The sequence below is a fragment of the Symsagittifera roscoffensis genome, chromosome 6 (assembly GCF_963678635.1).
Source record: "Symsagittifera roscoffensis chromosome 6, txSymRosc1.1, whole genome shotgun sequence".
NCBI lineage: Eukaryota > Metazoa > Xenacoelomorpha > Acoela > Convolutidae > Symsagittifera > Symsagittifera roscoffensis.
The window spans coordinates 16,292,776-16,317,752 of record NC_087067.1 but is presented as its reverse complement, the minus strand read 5'-3'; the positions used below and the strand labels follow the sequence as shown (position 1 = coordinate 16,317,752).

The following is a 24,977-nucleotide window of genomic DNA, read 5'->3' as shown; positions in this document are numbered from 1 at the left end:
GAAATGGTTTGGTATTGTAAGAGATGTAAAGAGCAGCGAGAGCAAGAAAAACCAACAGAAAATGTCAAAGCGTTCCTAAGATATGTAGATGATATAGTGAGGACGGTAAAGGGGGATCCAGATATAGTGTTAAAAGCAGCTAATGAGCTCCACCCCAACTTACAATTCACTATCGAAAATCCGGATTCGAACGGAGACTTAGCCTTTCTAGATTTGGACATTAATGTGGACTCACGAAAAAAGGTAACATGTGGATGGTATCAAAAACCAACGGATACTGGGACTATCCTTAACTTCAGAAGCTGCGCTCCATTGCAATATAAACGCAATATAGTTGAGGGTACTGTTCATCGGATTTTTAGAAGTACATCAACATGGGAAAACTTTGACAAGGCAATGAAGATTAATAAAGAACAATGGGTGGATAATCCATACCCTGAAAAATGGTCAGATGGTGTCGTATTAAGAACGTTGAATAAGATCATCGACCGAAAAACTGACACACGAACAACGGTAACATCAGTCAAGGAAGATCCTTTAAAGGTCAGTGCACCCATTATAACATTACAATACCGGGGTAATGCATCGGAGTGGTTTGCTGCCAAACTGCGTCAAAACGCCGGAGCCCAAGTGATATTTACTACGAGAAAGCTCAAGACTTGCCTACCGTCCCTTAAATCTCCCTTTGCGAAAGATTTGAAATCCAGAGTGGTCTACAAGCTCACATGTAGTGGATGTAATTCCACCTATGTTGGACAAACGGTCCGGCATTTGACCACGCGGATTGAAGAGCATCACAAGGAAGATTCGCCAGTAGGGCAACATTTGAGAGAATGTGACGGAAGGTAAGAGCGCTGAGCTTAAGTCTGAGATTATAGATCAATCAAGTAACATACAGAAACTCCTCACTCTGGAGGCCTTACATATTTGGAAAGAACGCCCCAGAATTAACACGCGCGAGGAGTTCAGGAGCAGGGAGCTGACATTAAAATTATAGTACATGTTTAAACATGACTAAAAAATTGCAATTTTTGAAAAAATAAACTGACATGTCAGTTTGGATAAAACATCAAATCGAAAAATTATGACTCAAGTAACAAAAAAGAATGGAAATTGTCATAATCGATGAAATAATGATTACGTAATAACAGATGTAAGAATGTGATTGGTTGAAAATTTCTATTATGTTCTTTTTGAATTTCATACATGATCTTTGATCGTTTTATTGTAAATAAAAAATTTTATATCCTGACGATGCACAAAATGTGCGAAAAAGGATATTGCCAATAAGTCCAAAAGTACAATTTAAAGGTTGGATTCCGTTTCAGTTAAAAAATGACTAAACCCGATGAAGTGCAAGAAACACCGATATCGGTGAGTACAAATTAATGCACGGAGTTTACAATAACCATTTCAAAAGTGTTGTGAAGCAGAATTTGAGTGAATTAGCAAGCGTTATCATTATCATATTTTATGTCAAAACAAGCCAGTAAAGAATGAATATGAATTTGACACCCTAGGGCAAGGAAGCTCCCCAGGTAGAGTCTTTTCTCGGAATGGGGACAGACGAGCCCGACTTTTACATAGACGTGCAGACGCATACCAAATATCATGAGTGTTACTGCTGCCACGTTCCGGAGCTAGCCCACAACGTGATCAAGTTCGTCCTGTTTTTGTTTAACGTCCTCTTTTGGGTGATCTCATTCGTGTTGGTAGTGATCGGAATCTGGGCTTTGACTGTTAACGCCGACTACGGCAATGCGCTCAGTGGAGTAATGACTCCCTCTGTGATGCTCATCGCATTGGGAGTTATAATCTTTCTCGTCTCCTTTTCCGGATGTGTGGGCGCTCTCAGAGAAAATACCTACCTACTCAAAGCTGTATGTATGGTTTTACGCATATTAGACCTTAAAATATTGCTTCATCTGGTATAACGTTTTTTTTTATTCAGTTTATCGCAATCATGGGCTGTGGAATTATTCTTCAGCTGATTTTTGTGATTGTAGTGTTCACGTTGAATGGAAGGGTATGATATTTGATTCAAAATTTTCAAAGATTTGAATTTTTGATTTAATCAGTTTTCAATTTTCAGATGCGAACATCTCTGGACAACTTCTTTCAAAAGTCTACCAAGAATTATAACGATGACGTGGATATCAAAAACATTCTCGATTATATTCAACATGAAGTAAGTTTTTGTCAAGCTTGAACAGTTATAAACCACGCAACTTCAATTAAATCCTTACTTAAACTAATTTTTGGTATATCTTTTCTTTCTGTTGAGCGCGTAATAAGAGTTTCATGCCCGGAATAGAAGTTGTCTCACCCCAGTTTTTACGCTGGACCGGTTTTCGATTAACAATTACACAATCGAGTGTAGTGTTGTATTACGAATCCCATTTTGCTAACCCAACTCGCAAATAAAATTGTTTATTTGGTGGCGCTTTCTTGCTGCATTGCGTTGACGATTTTTTAGTATCTGTTCTATTTGCTTTTTTGGTGTCTAGTATTTGCATAATTTCAAGGGACTATAGCACAGGTGCGAGCACGTGAGACTTGTAATCTCCAGGTCGCTGATACGACTACGGTCCTTATTTAGCCTTCTTAAGAGTCGATGAATATAGTTCAGACTCTTATATAGGTCGTGATGTTTTTTTTCGATTTTTTTGTTCAGGCTCGAAAATGGATTTTAATTATCAGATTTCTTAGCGAAATAGAAAATTTACCTATTGATCCAGTTTTCTCAAATTGGGCAATTTTTTTCAAGGAAAGTGCCAATCATAAATTGTCCTTGAACTTCAAAGGGCTTTGAGGGCGTCTATTTTTTTCTTCCAAATTCGAAAGTTCCAAATTTATTTTTCTGCTTCCTTGCATTCATTGATTTTTTTCAACTTTCTGTTGGCTATGTTCTTGCTCGTGTTTGCACGCGTAATTTCGCCTCTGTATAAATGTAAGAAAAAGGATGCTTTAGGTCCTGTATTTTAAATGATCAATTAATTGCCGCTATCGGCAAATTTAAAAAACCCCAGTTTGACCTGTTTTGAAATTGCAGCTGCAGTGCTGTGGAGGAGAAGGACCCAATGACTGGGAGCTGAACATGTACTACTCCTGTGACAGCATAGCAGTGTCCAAGTGCGGAGTGCCTTTCTCATGCTGCAGGGTGAGTCACTCACTTTTCTTAGAAAAATTTGAGTTCTTGCCGCAGCTTCAATTTTATTTGGCAAAATTACTGTGACCATTGATTCAAAACATGATAATTTGTAAGTGAAAGAACAAAAAGCATAAATCCGAATTTGATCTTGGTCAATTTTCGATTTCAATAGTTTGCTGCTTAAATATTGTGAACGCCACTATGATTGTCAGTCGGGCCATCTAGTCTTGTGCAGTTTATTACGTTTTTGCCTTCCCAATTCTGGTGCTCCTTTGTTCCTTTGCTGTTAGTGCATTCCCCCTCTCTTTTCAATCCTCAATCGTTCATCCCACATTTGTTGTTTGTTTTGTATTCGGTGTTCGTTGTTTTGTTTTGTATTCGGTGTTTGTTGTGTATTCGATGCGTAAAGTGTTCTGTACTCAGGCCGCTGTGATTTTTCATTCTCAGTGAAAATTTAAGGTCATCACTTTTAAAAAGTATTTAAGCAATGATGGGAAAAAATTATAACAAGTCAAGTTTAAAAACGGTGAAAAAATCAGTGTTTAAGACGAAGTGAGTTTTCACTGATTTAGGACTTAAGGTTTTTTTATAGGTTTTTGGCTAAAAGACGTGTCTTTACTTAGCCAGCTCAGTCGCATTTTAAAAATATCGGACTCCTGGACTCTTTCACCTCTTTATACTCGTTGCAAATCCTGCTCCTCTGGGTTGCAAATATTAAGCTTGTTTTGCGTTTGTTAGTATTTTACATATCCGCTCTTTTCGAAATTTGCTTTTTGAGGTTGGTCTTAATTTTTTTTCGAAATCGGCCTATTTTATTATGGCTTTGTGGCCTCATATGGCACCACTTGATGAGCGAAACGTTTTCTGTTTGTGTGTGTCTGTGTTTTGAGGGCGAGGGATCCTTGAACTTTTTAAAATTTAATTTCATAGTTTTTTTCTCGGCTTGAAGGGTTGGTGCTCAGATGTTTTCGGGTGGGTTACTGCTTGGTCAAATTTCCTCCTGATGTTAATTTTGATTTTGTATTCCATTCTTTTGGTTTATTTTTTCTCAAACCATACATTTTCCAGTTACATGTGTAATTATAGATCCAGTTGCATGTATAGTTATAGATTTTCGGTATTATTATTTTTTGGCTGATGGTTTTTTTGTAAATATCAGAAATGTGTATACGACGTCTCTTTCAGTATATATATTTTATTTATATATATAGGGGGCGGATTTAGGATTTTTTTGAGGGGGGGGGGGGGGGTGGATTTTCATAAAATTTTCGACTTTTTTAGGTCGGCCAAATTGGTTTTTCGAGCTCTCCTAAAGCACTAAAAGCCAAATTTTCTGCGACGCAGGCAAATTTTTGAAAAAAAAACAGGTCAAAAAAGCCGTTTTTGGGCACTTTTTGGAAAATGTTGACAAAAAAATTGCGTTTTTTTGGCGCGCGCTCCCCTCTTAGTATATATTGGCGCCCTTAGAAAAATTTTAGGGTCGGTCGGCCAAAAGTGGACTTCTTAAAAAGTACCAAAGGAGGGAACCTTTGGGTCGGCAGGGGGTCGAATCCCTGAAGGGAAGAGGCGTCCAAACCCCCCCCCCCCCCTAAATCTGCCCTGATGGCACTCGTGGATGCTATATGGACCGTACATGTTTCTGTATCAGTATTTATTGCCGAAATATTTTGGTTGATATTGAGCTTATTGGTTGCTGGTTTTAATTCCGTCGGCTTATTTACCAAGTATTTTGTTATCTAAAATTTTCCGATGTTGTTTATGAAATCGATAAGACCTTTTTTCGATTTTTTTTTTCGTTAAGATTTTTTTCAAGTGTAATAGCGTTCGAATTTCTCTTTGCTAGTTCTTGAGTGTCATGCTGTTTCAATCATGAATATTTGGTCTGTGTAGAAGGGTTCATTAATTCGACTTCATGCATATTTTTTTCAAAGGAACCAATAGCAACCTTTAACAACTCAGATTTATTGCAATTTTCAGTTTGATTTTTGCTCAACTTGCATCAGCACAATTGAAATTAAAAGAGCTCAAGCTCAGGGGCGGATCTAGGATTTTCTCGAAAGAGGGGGGGGGCCGGATTTTCAAAAAATTTCGTCGACCAAATTGATTTTACGAGCTCCCAAAGCACTGTTTTGCTCCTTTTTGGCCAAATTTTCTGCGCCGCCGTCAAAATTTTGAAAAAAAAACAGGCCAAAAAAGGCTTTTTTTGGAAAATGTTGACCAAAAAATCGCGTTTTTTTGGCGCGCGATCCCCCCTCAAAATTAGTATATATTGGCGCCTTAAGAAATTTTTTAGGGTCTATCACCAAAACTGGATATCTCAAAATAGTACAAAGGGGGACCCTTTGGGTCGGCAGGGGGTCGAATTCTTGAGGGGGGATCCGCCCCTGCTGAAGCTTATGTGTTTTTTCTTTGAAACTCAAATATATGTTTTTAACGTGAATCTTTTTTGTTATTCCGTTCTGACGCTCAAAACCGGAGATTGATTGTTGAAGATTGAACTAATGCTGACTTAATCTGATGAGCTCATTAAGATATGGCTATATTGCAAGCGCTCACCTTCCAAATTGCAGCGCAGTATTTCTCGAGGAAGAAGAGTGGATAGATTGTTGAAAGAAGCACTGCGTAGGGTAGATGGCGCTAGAGATTTGAATAGCTTGATAAGAATTTAGATTGAATTTCTTGCGTTGAACTAATAAGTTCGATTATTATTTACACAACGCACATCAATTCAAAAAATCCGATCTCGGAAGAACTCCAAATGGGCAAGTTAGATGTCTATCGAGAAGTGTCTTCATGATCAAACAACAAAGACTACAGTTGAAGTTCTGACTTCCAAAAGTTTTCATCAAATTTATCACAAATGTATAGATCGATCCCGTATGCGATGTAGAATTGAATTTCAATGATTTCTACCCAATCCATAAATCCTTGATGATTTTTTGTCTAATGCATAGAAATGATTAATTATGAAATCTAATCGCAGTTTTAGGCTGCTTTCTGCGCTTTTCCTCTCGGCGCGGATATTCGAACAGTTTTCCTTGTTTATTGACACCTTTACAATCTGCTGTGGCTGTGTTTATTGTTCCGATTTTTGATACGAAAATAAAGGAATATTTGTGCTTGGGGTGGGTTTTTTTTCTTCAGACAAATTTCGACTTTTGACGGAATTTTTTTAATATCATTCAAAAGGTATTGTTGTCCTGAGCTCAAATTTGAATTTTTTTTTACCTGTGATCTTTTTTCGTAAAGTTATGGGTGTTTAAAAATTGCCATTTTGGCCAATTTGAGACAATTAACGCGCGATATATTTCGCGCTATTAACGCATAGGCGGAGATTTAATCCGTCTTAGAAATGGTTCCAAATTGATTGAAAGAAGCTTATTTGCCTTAATTGATGTTACTAGAAGCGAAATTTATTGTTTTGTACTTTATATGGCGTGTGGGGAGATGGTTTTTATTTAAAAAAAAATAAATTTTAGAAAAAAAATTTTTCATTTTGTTTTATTTTATTTAATTTCTTAAATGTTATTACTGCTCCATAAACATTAAAAGGCAGTCGGAACATTCAGGGCTTCGCCCTGATACGAGCAGTCTTGTTGTGATTACTGTCAGATTGATCTAAGGAGCTGGTTACTTTCCTTCAGTGATGACCAGATTAGCATTCTATTATAGTCTGTAATAGCGTGGCTATCATAATGCGCTATATTGACACGTCTGTTCTATTAATAGAGTTAGTATAATAGAACGCTATTAATCACAGCTATTGCCGAGCGCTGATCAAAGTAGCTAATATTTCATTGGCTGACGACTTGAAATCTCATCTTTTAGCTTACACTGTGTAAGTTACACATAAAATAACATTCGTTGCATATCCTTTTATCTACAATAACTACCTAATTTTGCTCGTTTTTGCTTCAGTGTTTGAAATGACACCAACTAAATCGGCAAAACGGATAAAATTGGACACAGCATTTGAGTTTATGGCATCTGAAAAGTGTTACAAGTTCACAAATTGCAACAAAAGTTTGGAAGGAGTCAAAAGTAGTAATTTTCTTACTGGAGCTGAACGACATATTCAAATGTGTAGCCCTGCTTTCTTCAACGAATCAAATCAATTACTTATAACCAGCATGGGAACGCTGACAAATAACGTTAACGCTTCGCGATTGGAAATGGTCAGAAAGTTTTCCAAGACAACTATACCAATAAATATTTTCAGATCCAAACCAAACGGTTTCTTCAAGCTGTTCAGAAATTGTCATCTGCACCCGATTATAAAACCCTAGAGTCAGAAATGAAGAAAATGGAAACGTATTGTTTGAGCGTCCTGAAAGGAGCCTATCATTATGGGGTACAATTGGATCATTGGAAAGACAACAAAGGTAACAATATTCTTGTTATTTTGGTGTCTTTCCTTACGGAAAACTATCAATCCGTTGTTCAAGTTATGGATTTTAAGAAAGTGGAATCTGGTAGAGCCATAACAACTTCCCTCGAATTGGAAAAGACATTGAGGGACAACAATTTGGACCCGTAAAATTGTCTGGCGTATCAATCAGATAACTGCAATGCCATGATAGCAGCTTGCAGGGAGTTTAGACAATCGATTTGGCCTGAATATCCTCCGGAAGTCGACGAAGAAAATTCTTACTTTGTGGTGGAAGGACATGATATCCAAGAGGAAAACATTGAACTGGAAAATATCAGCTTCGTTGGATGTGGAGCGCATCGGATGAACCTTGTTATTTTTGAAGCAACATGACATAGCAAGTTTTTCCAGTAGGCAGATACTTTCTGTCGGTCAAATAGTGGTCCAACGCTTTCGGAAACTCGATGGTATGGACACTTTCGTCAAATAGAATTTCTTCATCGCAATCAAGACCTTGTGACGACACATAGATTAGAGCGGCCAAGCACCTACTCAGAACTTGATAGCCTGGCTATCAAAAGTATGCATTACGTGCTGTTGAAATTGACTGTACTCGGCAAATTTTTCGAAACCTCCAACCCTGAAACTGATCAAGTATTGCCCACTGTCAGAAAAGTCGAAACTGCTCTTGACCGTGTTTCTAGACTGGATGTTATCCATCAAACTGCGCGCAATTTTTGTGTAGTTGTGCTCAGTTTCATGGACCGGAATTCTAGGTTCAGAAATTTTTCTGATATCATTTATGCAGCTACCCTTCTCAATCCAAATCGAAGTGACAGAAACAAACTGTCAAGCACGGAGTATGAAAAAGGAAACAGTTATCTACTTTCACTGGCCGATACTATAGCTGGCTCGGAAATTTCTGTTGTGTCTCCCGAGATGAACGATCTCGATGCAGTGTTTTCAGACAAACTTACAGTTACACAGCATTTTGGTATCGATTCCTTCAAAACAGAGCTGACTGCTTATCTCACTCAAACTGATGAAAGATGTACAGATTTTGAATTTTTCCGCCAGCCGAGTACTCAGTGGCCTTTTTTGAGGAAGTTTTCCGGAAGCCTACTGAGCATACTTCCCTCTCCGGCTGTAGCTGAAAGATTCTTTTCGAGGGCGGGCTATTTATCCATTGACAGAAGAAACAAGATTTTGCCCGAAAATCTTTAAACTCGTTTGATAATAACATCGTATTGAAATAAAGTTTCAGCACTGAAAAAGAGTTCTTTTTTCATATCCAATTTTTTAGGAAATCTATTATAGAATACTATAATCAAAGTATTATAGAATTTTGAGGATTATATTCTGTAATCGACGTTAATAGGGTCATCACTGCTTATCTTCTTTAATAGAATTGGATTCGAAGATTAATCGGTCGCTAGAAGTAACACTTGCAATTAAATTTAGTCGTGTTCAAATTGCTATGGTTAATAGGTACTCGTTTAAAAGTATTGTACCGCCGTTTTGACGAGTCCATTCAAAGGCTCATTTAGAAGTGTAGTCCGGCCAGACCACTTGAACTATACTTGAAGTACTTGTTAGATTTGCCACTAATTTTTCTTCAGAATGGAATTATCAAAATTCACTGGCAAACCTAGTAACTAACTTTAAAAATTTGCGTCTTATGTCTGGCTTTTATATGGGAGCAGTGGACGTTTTACGGGACCATGCTTCTAAACGAGGTTTTGAACGGGGCCATACTTCTAAAGGAGTACCGATTAATATTTTATTTCCGCGTTGTTTAGGGTTTCGGTGAAGTGCACAACAACACGCAGTGTGGCTTCGGCGTGAGGGCGGGAAGTGAGGAAGACACAATCAACACAGCACTATCAGATCGCATTTTCACTGGGGGGTGTACCAACAGGATCATAGTCTACATCAATGAGAATCTATCCACCGTAGCCATAGTGCTGCTCCTCTTCTTCCTCCCACAGGTAAGAACAGAAAAATATATATTTTGTTTCCAGTTCCCCATTTGGTTTTCTTTGAAATTAGATTTACGGCTGCTTATTTGAAATGACGCTAGATGTTCTGAACTGCAATAAATATTTGAGCGAGCACCAGTTTACATTTTAGAGCAAATGGCTCTTTTTCAGTTTCGTTTCGTCAGCTCATATCAAAAAATGGTCGCTTCAACTCTAGTAATTCTTTGCCCTTGCGATAAGCAAGGATATTGCAATCGGGTACTAGACTTTTTTCCGTGAACAACTTTATCCACGGGATGGTCTCCAATTTCAAGATCTCCATTTTCAGCACAGTGCACTCTGAACTGCAGTAGTCGTCTCTCTGTTGGAAACTGCAACAGACATTTCTTGAGCGTGTTAGCATTTTTGATATCCGCCCTATTCGAAATTTGCTTTTTAGGTTGATTGTCATTTTACCAACTTTTTTAAAATTTTATTTCATAAAAAAATTTTGTCTTTTTTTCTCGTTAAGTAAGTTTCCATCTATATTATGTTGGGCCTTATATTGCGTCCATTAATAAGCAAAAAACAATTGTGTACATGTGTGTGTAATGAAGGGGATGAGACTTCACTAACTTTTATCAGCTTTTAAGTCTTTTTTTGCAACTTACCGTTTTTCCCGTATGTTTTCGTTTTTTCTTCCGGTTTAATAATTTAAGGCCTATTTTATATCGGCTTATTGGCCTCATATGTTGTCGTTTTTTTGGGTGAAAATATTTTTGTCCGTGTGTGTATTGAAAGGGATGAAGCGTAACAAATTTTAATTCGTTTTTAAGTGTTTTTAAGTTTCATTTTTTTGCTTCTCTTTTACCCGGGTTGACAAGTTTCGACCTATTTTAAATCGGCTTATTGGCCTCATAATTTGTCATTTGATGAGCTTAAAAAAGTTTTTGTATGCTTATGTGTTTTGAGCGTATGGGGTGATAAAAACTTTTTTTAGTTTCTGAGTCTTCTTTTTTTTCCGGCTAAAAGGGTTTTCTCTCAGGTATTTTCGGCTTGCTCACAGCTTGGTATGTTTTTTTTCTGCGGCAAAGAACCTGTGCAGCAACTAAAATCGAGAAATCAGTCACACTTGAAACCAAACCAGGCCGCTTTCAACGGAAGATTGAAAAAAGTTTCAAATCAGTGACGATGACCGGCCTGCTAGCTTTCATGATGCGAAAGAAGGAAGTCATAGATAAACTAATATTTGATCACACTCAACTTGGATCAGACAAAGTACAATTCTCAGTTGAAGTGTGCTAGATGAAACACGTCACTGCTGAACAGGAGGAGACGAAACTTGAGAAAATCAAGTTGTATTGAACACTGAAATGGTGCGAGTCGACAGCGGTGGCTTGGAAAAACAAAAATACAACGAATTGATTGAGCACTTTCTCAATACAGCCAAGTGCTTTGCTTCACGCGGTAGTGGATGGTTGTTTGAAAAATTTTTCAAATTAACCATCATTTTTGCTAAACTGTCACCAAACCGCGCTGGAAGCTTCTACCTCTACCAAATGATCTGAAAAAAAAAAAAAAAAAAAAAACTGACACACTTCAAGAAGACGAAAAAGAAACAGATGAGGGTGCTAATTCATCTGCTGCCAGAAAAAGTAGTAATGATCAGCAAAATTTAGAAGAAAGAGATGACGCTGTTCATGAACAGCAGCTGAGGGAGTGAGCTTACCAAAATGAAAAAGCAAAGAAGAACAAGAAGGATTTAGTCACAAGATCCAAGGAGAGTTTGAGATGCCAATGAGCATTCTTGACATCGACATGGACAAGGTCCAAATCAACGTATTTCGATAAGTTTGATTTCCTAATAATCAAATTAAAATCTCAACAAAAAAAATCTCAACACTAACAATTTAAAAATTTGTTGCTAAATTATGCGCACATCAACTTTTTTTTCGGCTTAGATATTTTTCAGATGAACTGATACCAATTTGAATTTCTAGACAATTGCCATGTACATTTGCGATTCACCTACGTATCTCGGATAGATCTACCTAACACTATGTGCTCATCAATGACCTTGCAACGTTGGTGAATTTCATTTGAAAAAAAGCTCCTCGGACAGAATTAAGATTTGCTTAAATTGCTGTTAAACTTGCTCCTTTTCGGATACCGTGCAACGACATCAAGATATTTGTTGTCAACAAGATGGGATGGAAATCACCATGCCCAGTCCTAAAAATGATCGACATATTTCGGCATATTTTTTTCAAAACATTTGTGAACCCTTGTTTGTGCCACGTGTGATTTACTTTCACCTGGAGTCCTTGATTGTACCTGTTGATGGTGCCGAGCCTGACCCAGAAAAATCCAGTACAACAATTATTGAGAAACATGAAAAATGTGATTATGGCCTTGCTGTTGTTGAATTCGAAAAAAAACATGGTGAAGTTCGAGCAACAACGAGGGCCCGATAGCATGAAAAAATAGCTAGTCAGCCTGGAAACTTTTTCGAAATAAACCTATATCGAAAAAAGGAGAGACTATGTTTACACCGGGCAACAACACAAATTTATTTCGTCGTCCTTATCAAACCTTGTGAAACTTTTATCGAAAAAGGGATGTTCATCAAAAAATTGAACTCTTGAAACAGGTCAAAAAATTGAATTCTACCTCTGTAGCTAGCTGAATAACTTTGACAAGTTCAGCGAGTCACGGTTGCCTGCCCGAAGATTATGGAAAAATAATCGCACCGGTGGGGAAGATAGCATCAGGGAAAACGAGTATAATCATGCCAAGAGGGTTTATTGTGAGTTCCATTGGCTTTCGTTAGGCGATTACCACGATCTGTATCTTACTACAGACGTTCTCCTACTAGCTTCGGTTTTGAAGAATTGTGCGGTTGGTTTACTACATACGGGGTCGACTGCGCACACTACTACACTGCATGCAATCTGGCCGGTGACGTGTTCTTGAAAGTATGTAGGGCAGACAGTCGACTGCTCACTGAGCGAGACCACCTCGAGTTTGTGGAAGATTTGATAGGTTGTGGATTGATGAATTATCCACCAGTGCCCTCCAAAAAAGTAGGCGAACTGGCAGACGCGAGTACTGATCAAATTGAATGCTTGGAAAAATGGGTATCACCTGTTTGTCAAAAGTACCCAAGTTGACTCAGTCACTACACGCGAAAGGTCATAAGCTAAGCTACATTACCTGACTCTCTAAAATAATCTACATTACCTGACACCCAGTTGAGAATTGCTGCAAAGGATGCATGTGATGAGAATTTCTATAAACTCATTCTTAACTCTGCTTTTGATTAACTGATGTAGTCAAAGCGAAACCATAAAAAGCTCAGAAAATGAATAAAAGTTTCAAATAGTTGATGAAGAGTTTGCCCTTTGTAACCTTCTAATCAAGCTGTCCGTTGGGATTATAGCCGACAAAAGTGAGGTTAATAATGTTCGACCTTGCCAAGAAGTTCATGTTTGAATTCCACTATCTGCAAATGAAACCGAACTTGAATCTGGAATTCATATACTCAGACTCTGACAGTTTCATATATATATATATGGTAAAATCCGAGGATTTATGCGAAAATTTGAAAGATTTGGGAAATCACTTCGACTTTAGTAACTACCCCAAAGACTCGCCAATGTATAGTGACCAGAACAAGAAAACAGTTCTAAAATTCAAAGACGATTTGGCAGGGAAAATAATCGAGGAGAAGTTATTTTCACTCTGATTAAAAGTAAGTTTCAATCGTCCCTTATTAAATTGTTCGACATGAAAAACAGGATAAAATGATTTAGTTTAAGTTTTTTGAGCAGAGTTTTTCTTCCTGAAACTTGGTCATAGCATAAATTATTTTATGTTAAGATCAATTTACCGAAAGAGTTCTGATGTTTCAGTAATTATTCGTCTTCAACATTATTTTATTAGATCAGTTTGCCAATAAAGTTCTGGTGCTTAGGCAATTGCAGTCTCATATCTTGTCGTTTTGTAAATTAATCAACCTGTTTTAGATGGTTTTCAAAAAAGTCAGCTAAAGGAATCACTTGGACGGCTCAAAAAAGTCTTACATGACAGGTTCAAGTAGTCTATTCGTTCACGGCACTTTTAGAGTGAAAAATATCAGTATCCATTCGAGCTATATCAGTATCCAGCTATAACCTCGTTGGATACCAAACGATTCCTTTTAAGCGACCTTGTTAGCACAATACCCTTCGGGCATTTTTTGACTACCGAAGATGAGTGTAACACAAATTTTTTGAGGAAGAAAATTCGGAAGGTAGTTTGCAAGAGGACCAAAATTGCGAGGAACCTGATTCAGTTAGTATGGTAATGCAGTTGTGTTGCAGTTCGGTTTACTCTGTACCCGATCAAGGCGTTCGACACCGTCGGCACAGTAAAAGAGCTGAATTGTTATATTGCCGGCAGTTCAAGTGATGTAGAAAAACGGTATGCTCAAAACGCTTAAATTTTTTTTGAAGCACGGGAGGAAAAAAACAAAGAGAAAGGGGAGAGCGATAAGAGTGGGTCAGAAAGCGGTGAAGAAATTAACAATGCACCAATAATTGCTACAAAGAAAGCCCGCAGAATACAAAATGAAAGTGATCTCGACGATTAATTACCAACAGAGTTTTCATATTCAAATTTAATACGTTTGTTCACTTTACTTTTAATCTTGGTTTCTATTGTATACCGCGCTGAACTTGACTTCAATAAATACCAATCTGTTTTTTTTTCATTTGACTAAATATCCCCTTAAGTTTCAATAAACAAACTCAACGGAATATTTATATTCAGTCAACCAACGTTATCCCCAGGATCGAAACAGACTTTAGTAAAGAAGTTACTACCTTACGGACCACTTCGGTGTTGGTTGAAAAGGTTGTTTGAGAAAGAAGGTGGTGGCTGAGACGATATTTGAGAGTAGGAAAAACATGAATAAAAGTATCTAAAGAACATAAAATTAAAATCCGCCGGGGAACCAGCATATTGCGGCTATGTTCGGTAAATTCATAGTTGGAAGATCGAAATTAATTTTGGATCCCAGAATTAGGATCCGAGCACTTTTCGTTGATATAACAGTATATTTTTTGGCCCCAAAAATTTTTGATGTGTTCCTTAAGGATCTTAGACGGCCCATGGCAAGCCCCCCCCCCCCATTAAGGATCCCTGGCGGATCCCCTTTCTACTAATTTTTACCCTGGGGCGATAAGTCGATTATAATTCCTTATAGACAAATAAATTTGGTTATTTTGGCTGAAATTGGCTGCTAGTTTGTGCTCCGACTTTCGATACGAAAGTAACGGAATATTTGTGCTCGGGGTGGTTTTTTTTCTTCACACAAATTTCGATTTTTAAATAGCCATTTTTGACGGAATTTTTTTATATCATTCAAAAGGTATTGTTGTCCTGAGCTTAAATTTGAAAAGATATTTCACCTGTGATTATTTTTCGTAAAGTTATGAGGGTTTAAAGATTGCCATTTTGGCCAATTTGGGACATTTAACGCGCGACATACTTCGCGCTATTAACACGTAAGCGGAGAGTTAATCCGTCTTAGAAATTGTTCCAAATTGGTTGAAGGAAGCTTATTTGCCATAACTGATTTCTTACTAGGAGCGAACTTTATTACTTTTTCATAAGGCGTATTGGGGGATGATTTTCGCAAAAATCTCAAATTTTGAAAAAATATATAAATATATTTTTTTACATTTAATTTTTCATGTTATTACTTCTCCATAGACCTTAAAAGGCGGTCGGAACATTCAGGGCCAGTTTTGTTGTAGTTTAATTACAAACTTGGATGTGATGACACAATAAAATAAGCATAAGTGAAACAAAAGAAAAATATCGAAAAAAAACTTTATGAGCCAAAATTTTCTCGATGCGCAATTACAAAAACTTGACTTTGCCCAAAACCTAGTTGTTTCTCTACTAAAATTAGTGAGCAGAGTGAAAATTTTCAAAATTAAAAACAACCTTTCTCTTACAAAAAAATCAGGAGCAGCCGCTTTTGCAGGATAATCGCACAGCCGCTTCTTTCAATTGAAATTTCCCCATCTCACTATGAGTGGCCGCTAATACAGGGGAGCTTCCCAATACCCATTATCTACATTGAACCACAACCTCAGGCTTGAGAGGGTAGTTTTCGAGAAAAGTTGAAACGGTCAAAAAGTTTAAAAATTGACTATTCTCGGGCATAAATTCATGAGAAAAAAGTTCAGGCGTAGCCGCTTATGATGGGGAGCTTTTCAGTTCCGTTCTATTCATTGAAAGTAAAACCTCAGTTTTGGTAGGTAAGTATTTGAGAAAATGAAAAAAAAATCAAAAACATCGGTCAAATATTCAATGTTTAATATTTTAAAATGGGATGAAAATGTATCGATCATGGGTTGTCAGAAGTCCAAACTCAAAGAAATATTATCGTCAGTAGTGTGTTTCTTTTATTGTGCTCTTTTTCAGTTTCGTTTCGTCAGCTCATATCAAAAAATGGTCGCTTCAACTCTAGTAATTCTTTGCCCTTGCGATAAGCAAGGATATTGCAATCGGGTACTAGGCTTTTTTCCGTGAACAACTTTATCCACGGGATGGTCTCCAATTTCAAGATCTCCATTTTCAGCACAGTGCACTCTGAACTGCAGTAGTCGTCTCTCTGTTGGAAACTGCAACAGACATTTCTTGAGCGTGTTAGCATTTTTGATATCCGCCCTATTCGAAATTTGCTTTTTAGGTTGATTGTCATTTTACCAACTTTTTTAAAATTTTATTTCATAAAAAAATTTGTCTTTTTTTCTCGTTAAGTAAGTTTCCATCTATATTATGTTGGGCCTTATATTGCGTCCATTAATAAGTAAAAAACAATTGTGTACATGTGTGTGTAATGAAGGGGATGAGACTTCACTAACTTTTATCAGCTTTTAAGTCTTTTTTTTGCAACTTACCGTTTTTCCCGTATGTTTTCGTTTTTTCTTCCGGTTTAATAATTTAAGGCCTATTTTATATCGGCTTATTGGCCTCATATGTTGTCGTTTTTTTGGGTGAAAATATTTTTGTCCGTGTGTGTATTGAAAGGGATGAAGCGTAACAAATTTTAATTCGTTTTTAAGTGTTTTTAAGTTTCATTTTTTTGCTTCTCTTTTACCCGGGTTGACAAGTTTCGACCTATTTTAAATCGGCTTATTGGCCTCATAATTTGTCATTTGATGAGCTTAAAAAAGTTTTTGTATGCTTATGTGTTTTGAGCGTATGGGGTGATAAAAACTTTTTTTTAGTTTCTGAGTCTTCTTTTTTTTCCGGCTAAAAGGGTTTTCTCTCAGGTATTTTCGGCTTGCTCACAGCTTGGTATGTTTTTTTTCTGCGGCAAAGAACCTGTGCAGCAACTAAAATCGAGAAATCAGTCACACTTGAAACCAAACCAGGCCGCTTTCAACGGAAGATTGAAAAAAGTTTCAAATCAGTGACGATGACCGGCCTGCTAGCTTTCATGATGCGAAAGAAGGAAGTCATAGATAAACTAATATTTGATCACACTCAACTTGGATCAGACAAAGTACAATTCTCAGTTGAAGTGTGCTAGATGAAACACGTCACTGCTGAACAGGAGGAGACGAAACTTGAGAAAATCAAGTTGTATTGAACACTGAAATGGTGCGAGTCGACAGCGGTGGCTTGGAAAAACAAAAATACAACGAATTGATTGAGCACTTTCTCAATACAGCCAAGTGCTTTGCTTCACGCGGTAGTGGATGGTTGTTTGAAAATTTTTTCAAATTAACCATCATTTTTGCTAAACTGTCACCAAACCGCGCTGGAAGCTTCTACCTCTACCAAATGATCTGAAAAAAAAAAAAAAAAAACTGACACACTTCAAGAAGACGAAAAAGAAACAGATGAGGGTGCTAATTCATCTGCTGCCAGAAAAAGTAGTAATGATCAGCAAAATTTAGAAGAAAGAGATGACGCTGTTCATGAACAGCAGCTGAGGGAGTGAGCTTACCAAAATGAAAAAGCAAAGAAGAACAAGAAGGATTTAGTCACAAGATCCAAGGAGAGTTTGAGATGCCAATGAGCATTCTTGACATCGACATGGACAAGGTCCAAATCAACGTATTTCGATAAGTTTGATTTCCTAATAATCAAATTAAAATCTGAACAAAAAAAATCTCAACACTAACAATTTAAAAATTTGTTGCTAAATTATGCGCACATCAACTTTTTTTCGGCTTAGATATTTTTCAGATGAACTGATACCAATTTGAATTTCTAGACAATTGCCATGTACATTTGCGATTCACCTACGTATCTCGGATAGATCTACCTAACACTATGTGCTCATCAATGACCTTGCAACGTTGGTGAATTTCATTTGAAAAAAAGCTCCTCGGACAGAAATAAGATTTGCTTAAATTGCTGTTAAACTTGCTCCTTTTCGGATACCGTGCAACGACATCAAGATATTTGTTGTCAACAAGATGGGATGGAAATCACCATGCCCAGTCCTAAAAATGATCGACATATTTCGGCATATTTTTTTCAAAACATTTGTGAACCCTTGTTTGTGCCACGTGTGATTTACTTTCACCTGGAGTCCTTGATTGTACCTGTTGATGGTGCCGAGCCTGACCCAGAAAAATCCAGTACAACAATTATTGAGAAACATGAAAAATGTGATTATGGCCTTGCTGTTGTTGAATTCGAAAAAAAACATGGTGAAGTTCGAGCAACAACGAGGGCCCGATAGCATGAAAAAATAGCTAGTCAGCCTGGAAACTTTTTCGAAATAAACCTATATCGAAAAAAGGAGAGACTATGTTTACACCGGGCAACAACACAAATTTATTTCGTCGTCCTTATCAAACCTTGTGAAACTTTTATCGAAAAAGGGATGTTCATCAAAAAATTGAACTCTTGAAACAGGTCAAAAAATTGAATTCTACCTCTGTAGCTAGCTGAATAACTTTGACAAGTTCAGCGAGTCACGGTTGCCTGCCCGAAGATTATGGAAAAATAATCGCACCGGTGGGGAAGATAGCATCAGGGAAAACGAGTATAATCATGCCAAGAGGGTTTATTGTGAGTTCCATTGGCTTTCGTTAGGCGATTACCACGATCTGTATCTTACTACAGACGTTCTCCTACTAGCTTCGGTTTTGAAGAATTGTGCGGTTGGTTTACTACATACGGGGTCGACTGCGCACACTACTACACTGCATGCAATCTGGCCGGTGACGTGTTCTTGAAAGTATGTAGGGCAGACAGTCGACTGCTCACTGAGCGAGACCACCTCGAGTTTGTGGAAGATTTGATAGGTTGTGGATTGATGAATTATCCACCAGTGCCCTCCAAAAAAGTAGGCGAACTGGCAGACGCGAGTACTGATCAAATTGAATGCTTGGAAAAATGGGTATCACCTGTTTGTCAAAAGTACCCAAGTTGACTCAGTCACTACACGCGAAAGGTCATAAGCTAAGCTACATTACCTGACTCTCTAAAATAATCTACATTACCTGACACCCAGTTGAGAATTGCTGCAAAGGATGCATGTGATGAGAATTTCTATAAACTCATTCTTAACTCTGCTTTTGATTAACTGATGTAGTCAAAGCGAAACCATAAAAAGCTCAGAAAATGAATAAAAGTTTCAAATAGTTGATGAAGAGTTTGCCCTTTGTAACCTTCTAATCAAGCTGTCCGTTGGGATTATAGCCGACAAAAGTGAGGTTAATAATGTTCGACCTTGCCAAGAAGTTCATGTTTGAATTCCACTATCTGCAAATGAAACCGAACTTGAATCTGGAATTCATATACTCAGACTCTGACAGTTTCATATATATATATATGGTAAAATCCGAGGATTTATGCGAAAATTTGAAAGATTTGGGAAATCACTTCGACTTTAGTAACTACCCCAAAGACTCGCCAATGTATAGTGACCAGAACAAGAAAACAGTTCTAAAATTCAAAGACGATTTGGCAGGGAAAATAATCGAGGAGTTTGTCGGTTTGAAACCGAAGTTATTTTCACTCTGATTAAAAGTAAGTTTCAATCGTCCCTTATTAAATTGTTCGACATGAAAAACAGGATAAAATGATTTAGTTCAAGTTTTTTGAGCAGAGTTTTTCTTCCTGAAACTTGGTCATAGCATAAATTATTTTATGTTAAGATCAATTTACCGAAAGAGTTCTGATGTTTCAGTAATTATTCGTCTTCAACATTATTTTATTAGATCAGTTTGCCAATAAAGTTCTGGTGCTTAGGCAATTGCAGTCTCATGTCGTTTTGTAAATTAATCAACCTGTTTTAGATGGTTTTCAAAAAAGTCAGCTAAAGGAATCACTTGGACGGCTCAAAAAAGTCTTACATGACAGGTTCAAGTAGTCTATTCGTTCACGGCACTTTTAGAGTGAAAAATATCAGTATCCATTCGAGCTATATCAGTATCCAGCTATAACCTCGTTGGATACCAAACGATTCCTTTTAAGCGACCTTGTTAGCACAATACCCTTCGGGCATTTTTTGACTACCGAAGATGAGTGTAACACAAATTTTTTGAGGAAGAAAATTCGGAAGGTAGTTTGCAAGAGGACCAAAATTGCGAGGAACCTGATTCAGTTAGTATGGTAATGCAGTTGTGTTGCAGTTCGGTTTACTCTGTACCCGATCAAGGCGTTCGACACCGTCGGCACAGTAAAAGAGCTGAATTGTTATATTGCCGGCAGTTCAAGTGATGTAGAAAAACGGTATGCTCAAAACGCTTAAATTTTTTTTGAAGCACGGGAGGAAAAAAACAAAGAGAAAGGGGAGAGCGATAAGAGTGGGTCAGAAAGCAGTGAAGAAATTAACAATGCACCAATAATTGCTACAAAGAAAGCCCGCAGAATACAAAATGAAAGTGATCTCGACGATTAATTACCAACAGAGTTTTCATATTCAAATTTAATACGTTTGTTCACTTTACTTTTAATCTTGGTTTCTATTGTATACCGCGCTTAACTTGACTTCAATAAATACCAATCTGTTTTTTTTTTCATTTGACTATAAATATCCCCTTAAGTTTCAATAAACAAACTCAACGGAATATTTATATTCAGTCAACCAACGTTATCCCCAGGATCGAAACAGACTTTAGTAAAGAAGTTACTACCTTACGGACCACTTCGGTGTTGGTTGAAAAGGTTGTTTGAGAAAGAAGGTGGTGGCTGAGACGATATTTGAGAGTAGGAAAAACATGAATAAAAGTATCTAAAGAACATAAAATTAAAATCCGCCGGGGAACCAGCATATTGCGGCTATGTTCGGTAAATTCATAGTTGGAAGATCGAAATTAATTTTGGATCCCAGAATTAGGATCCGAGCACTTTTCGTTGATATAACAGTATATTTTTTGGCCCCAAAAATTTTTGATGTGTTCCTTAAGGATCTTAGACGGCCCATGGCAAGCCCCCCCCCCCCCCCCCCCCCCATTAAGGATCCCTGGCGGATCCCCTTTCTACTAATTTTTACCCTGGGGCGATAAGTCGATTATAATTCCTTATAGACAAATAAATTTGGTTATTTTGGCTGAAATTGGCTGCTAGTTTGTGCTCCGACTTTCGATACGAAAGTAACGGAATATTTGTGCTCGGGGTGGTTTTTTTTCTTCACACAAATTTCGATTTTTAAATAGCCATTTTTGACGGAATTTTTTTATATCATTCAAAAGGTATTGTTGTCCTGAGCTTAAATTTGAAAAGATATTTCACCTGTGATTATTTTTCGTAAAGTTATGAGGGTTTAAAGATTGCCATTTTGGCCAATTTGGGACATTTAACGCGCGACATACTTCGCGCTATTAACACGTAAGCGGAGAGTTAATCCGTCTTAGAAATTGTTCCAAATTGGTTGAAGGAAGCTTATTTGCCATAACTGATTTCTTACTAGGAGCGAACTTTATTACTTTTTCATAAGGCGTATTGGGGGATGATTTTCGCAAAAATCTCAAATTTTGAAAAAATATATAAATATATTTTTTTACATTTAATTTTTCATGTTATTACTTCTCCATAGACCTTAAAAGGCGGTCGGAACATTCAGGGCCAGTTTTGTTGTAGTTTAATTACAAACTTGGATGTGATGACACAATAAAATAAGCATAAGTGAAACAAAAGAAAAATATCGAAAAAAAACTTTATGAGCCAAAATTTTCTCGATGCGCAATTACAAAAACTTGACTTTGCCCAAAACCTAGTTGTTTCTCTACTAAAATTAGTGAGCAGAGTGAAAATTTTCAAAATTAAAAACAACCTTTCTCTTACAAAAAAATCAGGAGCAGCCGCTTTTGCAGGATAATCGCACAGCCGCTTCTTTCAATTGAAATTTCCCCATCTCACTATGAGTGGCCGCTAATACAGGGGAGCTTCCCAATACCCATTATCTACATTGAACCACAACCTCAGGCTTGAGAGGGTAGTTTTCGAGAAAAGTTGAAACGGTCAAAAAGTTTAAAAATTGACTATTCTCGGGCATAAATTCATGAGAAAAAAGTTCAGGCGTAGCCGCTTATGATGGGGAGCTTTTCAGTTCCGTTCTATTCATTGAAACTAAAACCTCAGTTTTGGTAGGTAAGTATTTGAGAAAATGAAAAAAAATCAAAAACATCGGTCAAATATTCAATGTTTAATATTTTAAAATGGGATGAAAATGTATCGATCATGGGTTGTCAGAAGTCCAAACTCAAAGAAATATTATCGTCAGTAGTGTGTTTCTTTTATTGTGCTGTTTTGCGATAAAAACCTTAAGTTGATAGCTTAAGGTAAGGCAAGTTATCCACGAGGGAAAGACCAATATACGAGCTGTTCAGTTCTTTACAGAGAACCGCTGTTTTGCCCTGGTTAAGAGTTACATGCAATGTTTTGGTTATTTTTCTCGGCTTGGTACGGTTTCCTCTCCCGGAAGCACGGATCAATGGAAACTTAGTCAGTTCACAACGTTGAGCTGTATCCAATAGTGATGGTGACCAGCAATCATATCGTTGCGGGTTCAAATCGCACTTGCACTGGAAGTTGCAAGGTGAGCGCTTGTGGATAGCCATAGCTTAATGGACTCATCGTGGTTAACTGAGGTCTAGTTCAACCTTAAATAAGTAACCTCCGAGTTAGGACTCCGGGCTTCTTGACTAAAAAAAAACAACCACTCACATGTTATAGCTGTTTAAGAGTCAATGAACGACTCTTGTATAGGTCGTGATGATTTTTTTTCAAGAAAAGTGCACTTATTGAGTTCAAATCAAGTTCATTTGCTAGAAGTTGGGAAAAGTGCACTTTCCAATTATTAAAGCTGAAATGGCTCGAAAAAGCGTGATCGATTTTTCTAGTTTCGAATGGATTTTATTCTCCCAGCGGAATGTATATTTTTTCTCAGAATCCAGTTTTCTTAAATTGGGTTAGTTTTATCAAAAAATGACAATTATTTAGTAAACTGCTCGTGAAATTCAAAGAGCTTCAAGGTTATTCAAAAGTTTTTTTTTCAAATAACAACAGTTTTTTTTCGGTTTACTTGCGTTCATTGACTCTTTTCCAACTGTCTGTTGGCTATGTTTAACCAATGAAGATGATGTTGATTTGTTGCCAGCTGATGAGCATGTTCCTGGCAGTGACCTTCATGGGCCAAGTGGAGGATGAGATCGAATATTGGAAGCAGAGAGAAGACATGGAGAAGAGAGGATACTACTTTCGCACCTGATGACATTACATAAGCAGTTATGACGTCAGAAAAATTGCACCCTATGATGTAACAACTCATATTGTCTATGATTATTAAAAATACCAACAAGTGTTTATTATTTAAGTGTCTCCAATCGTGTTCAAAATTTCTAATTCTATTCGACTCCTAAGTTCTGCTTTCGATATCACGGAAAAGTTATATCTGCGGCCTTAAATCATGGGACGCAATCATCGCAAATTAAACTCGCTTCTGTCTTTATAGTCTTGAAGTTTCTATAATTTTTGTAGATTCGAAAGTCTTTTTATAGTACATGCAAATTTTATACACTATCCTGAAGTATTCGGGCAAATAGAAAATGAAAGATGTGGTTTTAAAAAATTCATAAATTTGAGCTTGTTTGAATTTAAATAAAAATACACTTCTTTTAGAAAAGTAAGATAACGAGGAAACGAAAAAATTAATTGACAGTATTTTATCATATTTATTAGCGTTTATGTTTTTTTGCAGAACGAGAGCAAATATTGATTTTTGAAGAGTATTCTTGGCTGCCAAGCTTAGTAATAGACTGTAGTCAAAAGAATGGAACACCTGTAATTACGACTCTCACTGAGTTCGGTGACTTCAAATGTGGTTTAGAATGACGCTGATTTTGCCAATTATACGACAAAAGATCAATCGACGCATCTTGCTGCTGTGAATTTTCTGGCAGCCTGAAGACATGTTAGTGAAACGAGTTGTAAAACTAATACTTTCAAAAATTGAAGTTCGTATTGATTAAACGACGAATAAATTAAAGAAAGAATTACAGAAGGAGTTGGCTTCGTTCAAGGTAAGAAACGATTCCGAAGTATGAATTAGAAACAGCTTTAATCATTTTTTCGGGTGACCAATCCTTACCAGTAACTTTTAAAAAGGTAAATCCTGAACAAGACTGCTCGTATATCAGAGCAAAGCCCTGAATGTTCCGACTGTCCCTTAATTCATATCAAATAGTTATTGGGAAAAGAAAATATTGAAAACCTATGAATTTTGGACAAAATCAAACTGTAAAATTTTCGAGTCCTACGAAATTAATACGACCAATTAGCTAGCCTCAATTCAATTTAGAACAATATTGTTGTGCGGGATAATTCGCCACGCGTAAATAATTCGCGTTACGCTCTCAGCAATATTAATAATTTCTTCAAAGAGCGCATAATTTAGTCCAGAACATGGACAATTCGGCAGTTTTCAAACCACCAGAACTTTACAAAAAATAATCAGGTAAATTATCTTTTTTTTGAGTCTTATGCGTTAAACGGCCCAAAAATCAAAACTGAAGCAAAATGAAAACTAAAACTGATCCTGATTGGCTAATATTAGCCAATCAAATTCGAGCAACTAGGTCAGCCATTTCGATTGATACTGCGAATTTCAAACAGACAGACAGTAATTGTATGTTGATTACGTGTTTTTCAATTTGAAATATAATTTCCGACTATTTTCCTAATTTTGGGCCGTTTAAACGCATAAGCTCCCTTTTTCATTTGAACTCAGGGAGTTGATATCTCCAATGGGTTATAAAATTGTTTTGTCGAAAACTAATATTTCGATCGGCAAAAATTGACTGAATAAAAAAACACCGAGCGTAAATATTCCGTTTTCTTCGAAAGCCGGAACAATAACTTTGTAAAGCAGCCGCTATTTTGTTGGATTGAATCTTGTTTTTAAAGTTATTGTTCCGGCTTTCGAAGAAAACGGAATATTTACGCTCGGTGTTTTTTTATTCAGTCAATTTTTGCCGAT

General features: G+C 37.0%; 4 protein-coding genes across 5 annotated transcripts in view; 3 read left to right on the top strand and 1 right to left on the bottom strand.

The window, feature by feature from the left end:
* The window catches only part of LOC134847913 (bifunctional arginine demethylase and lysyl-hydroxylase JMJD6-B-like), a 500,322-nt gene that overhangs the window by 91,851 nt on the left and 383,494 nt on the right, over positions 1-24,977 (bottom strand). The window lies entirely within an intron of this gene.
* Positions 1,333-23,610, top strand: LOC134847914 (tetraspanin-33-like). The gene is made up of 7 exons (XM_063865194.1): positions 1,333-1,374; positions 1,521-1,880; positions 1,952-2,026; positions 2,093-2,188; positions 3,053-3,160; positions 9,320-9,508; positions 23,100-23,610. Exons 1-7 carry the CDS (start codon positions 1,336-1,338, stop codon positions 23,208-23,210), a joined length of 978 nt encoding a protein of 325 aa, XP_063721264.1. The 5' UTR covers positions 1,333-1,335; the 3' UTR covers positions 23,211-23,610.
* Positions 19,543-24,977, top strand: part of LOC134847915 (uncharacterized) — a 336,559-nt gene continuing 331,124 nt past the window's right edge. Inside the window, exon 1 of the mRNA XM_063865195.1 lies at positions 19,543-19,552. The gene's annotated coding sequence lies outside the window, so the exon portion shown is untranslated. The remainder of the gene's footprint in view (positions 19,553-24,977) is intronic.
* The window catches only part of LOC134847548 (protocadherin-20-like), a 71,017-nt gene continuing 69,960 nt past the window's right edge, over positions 23,921-24,977 (top strand). The window contains exon 1 of the mRNA XM_063864612.1: positions 23,921-24,021. The gene's annotated coding sequence lies outside the window, so the exon portion shown is untranslated. The remainder of the gene's footprint in view (positions 24,022-24,977) is intronic.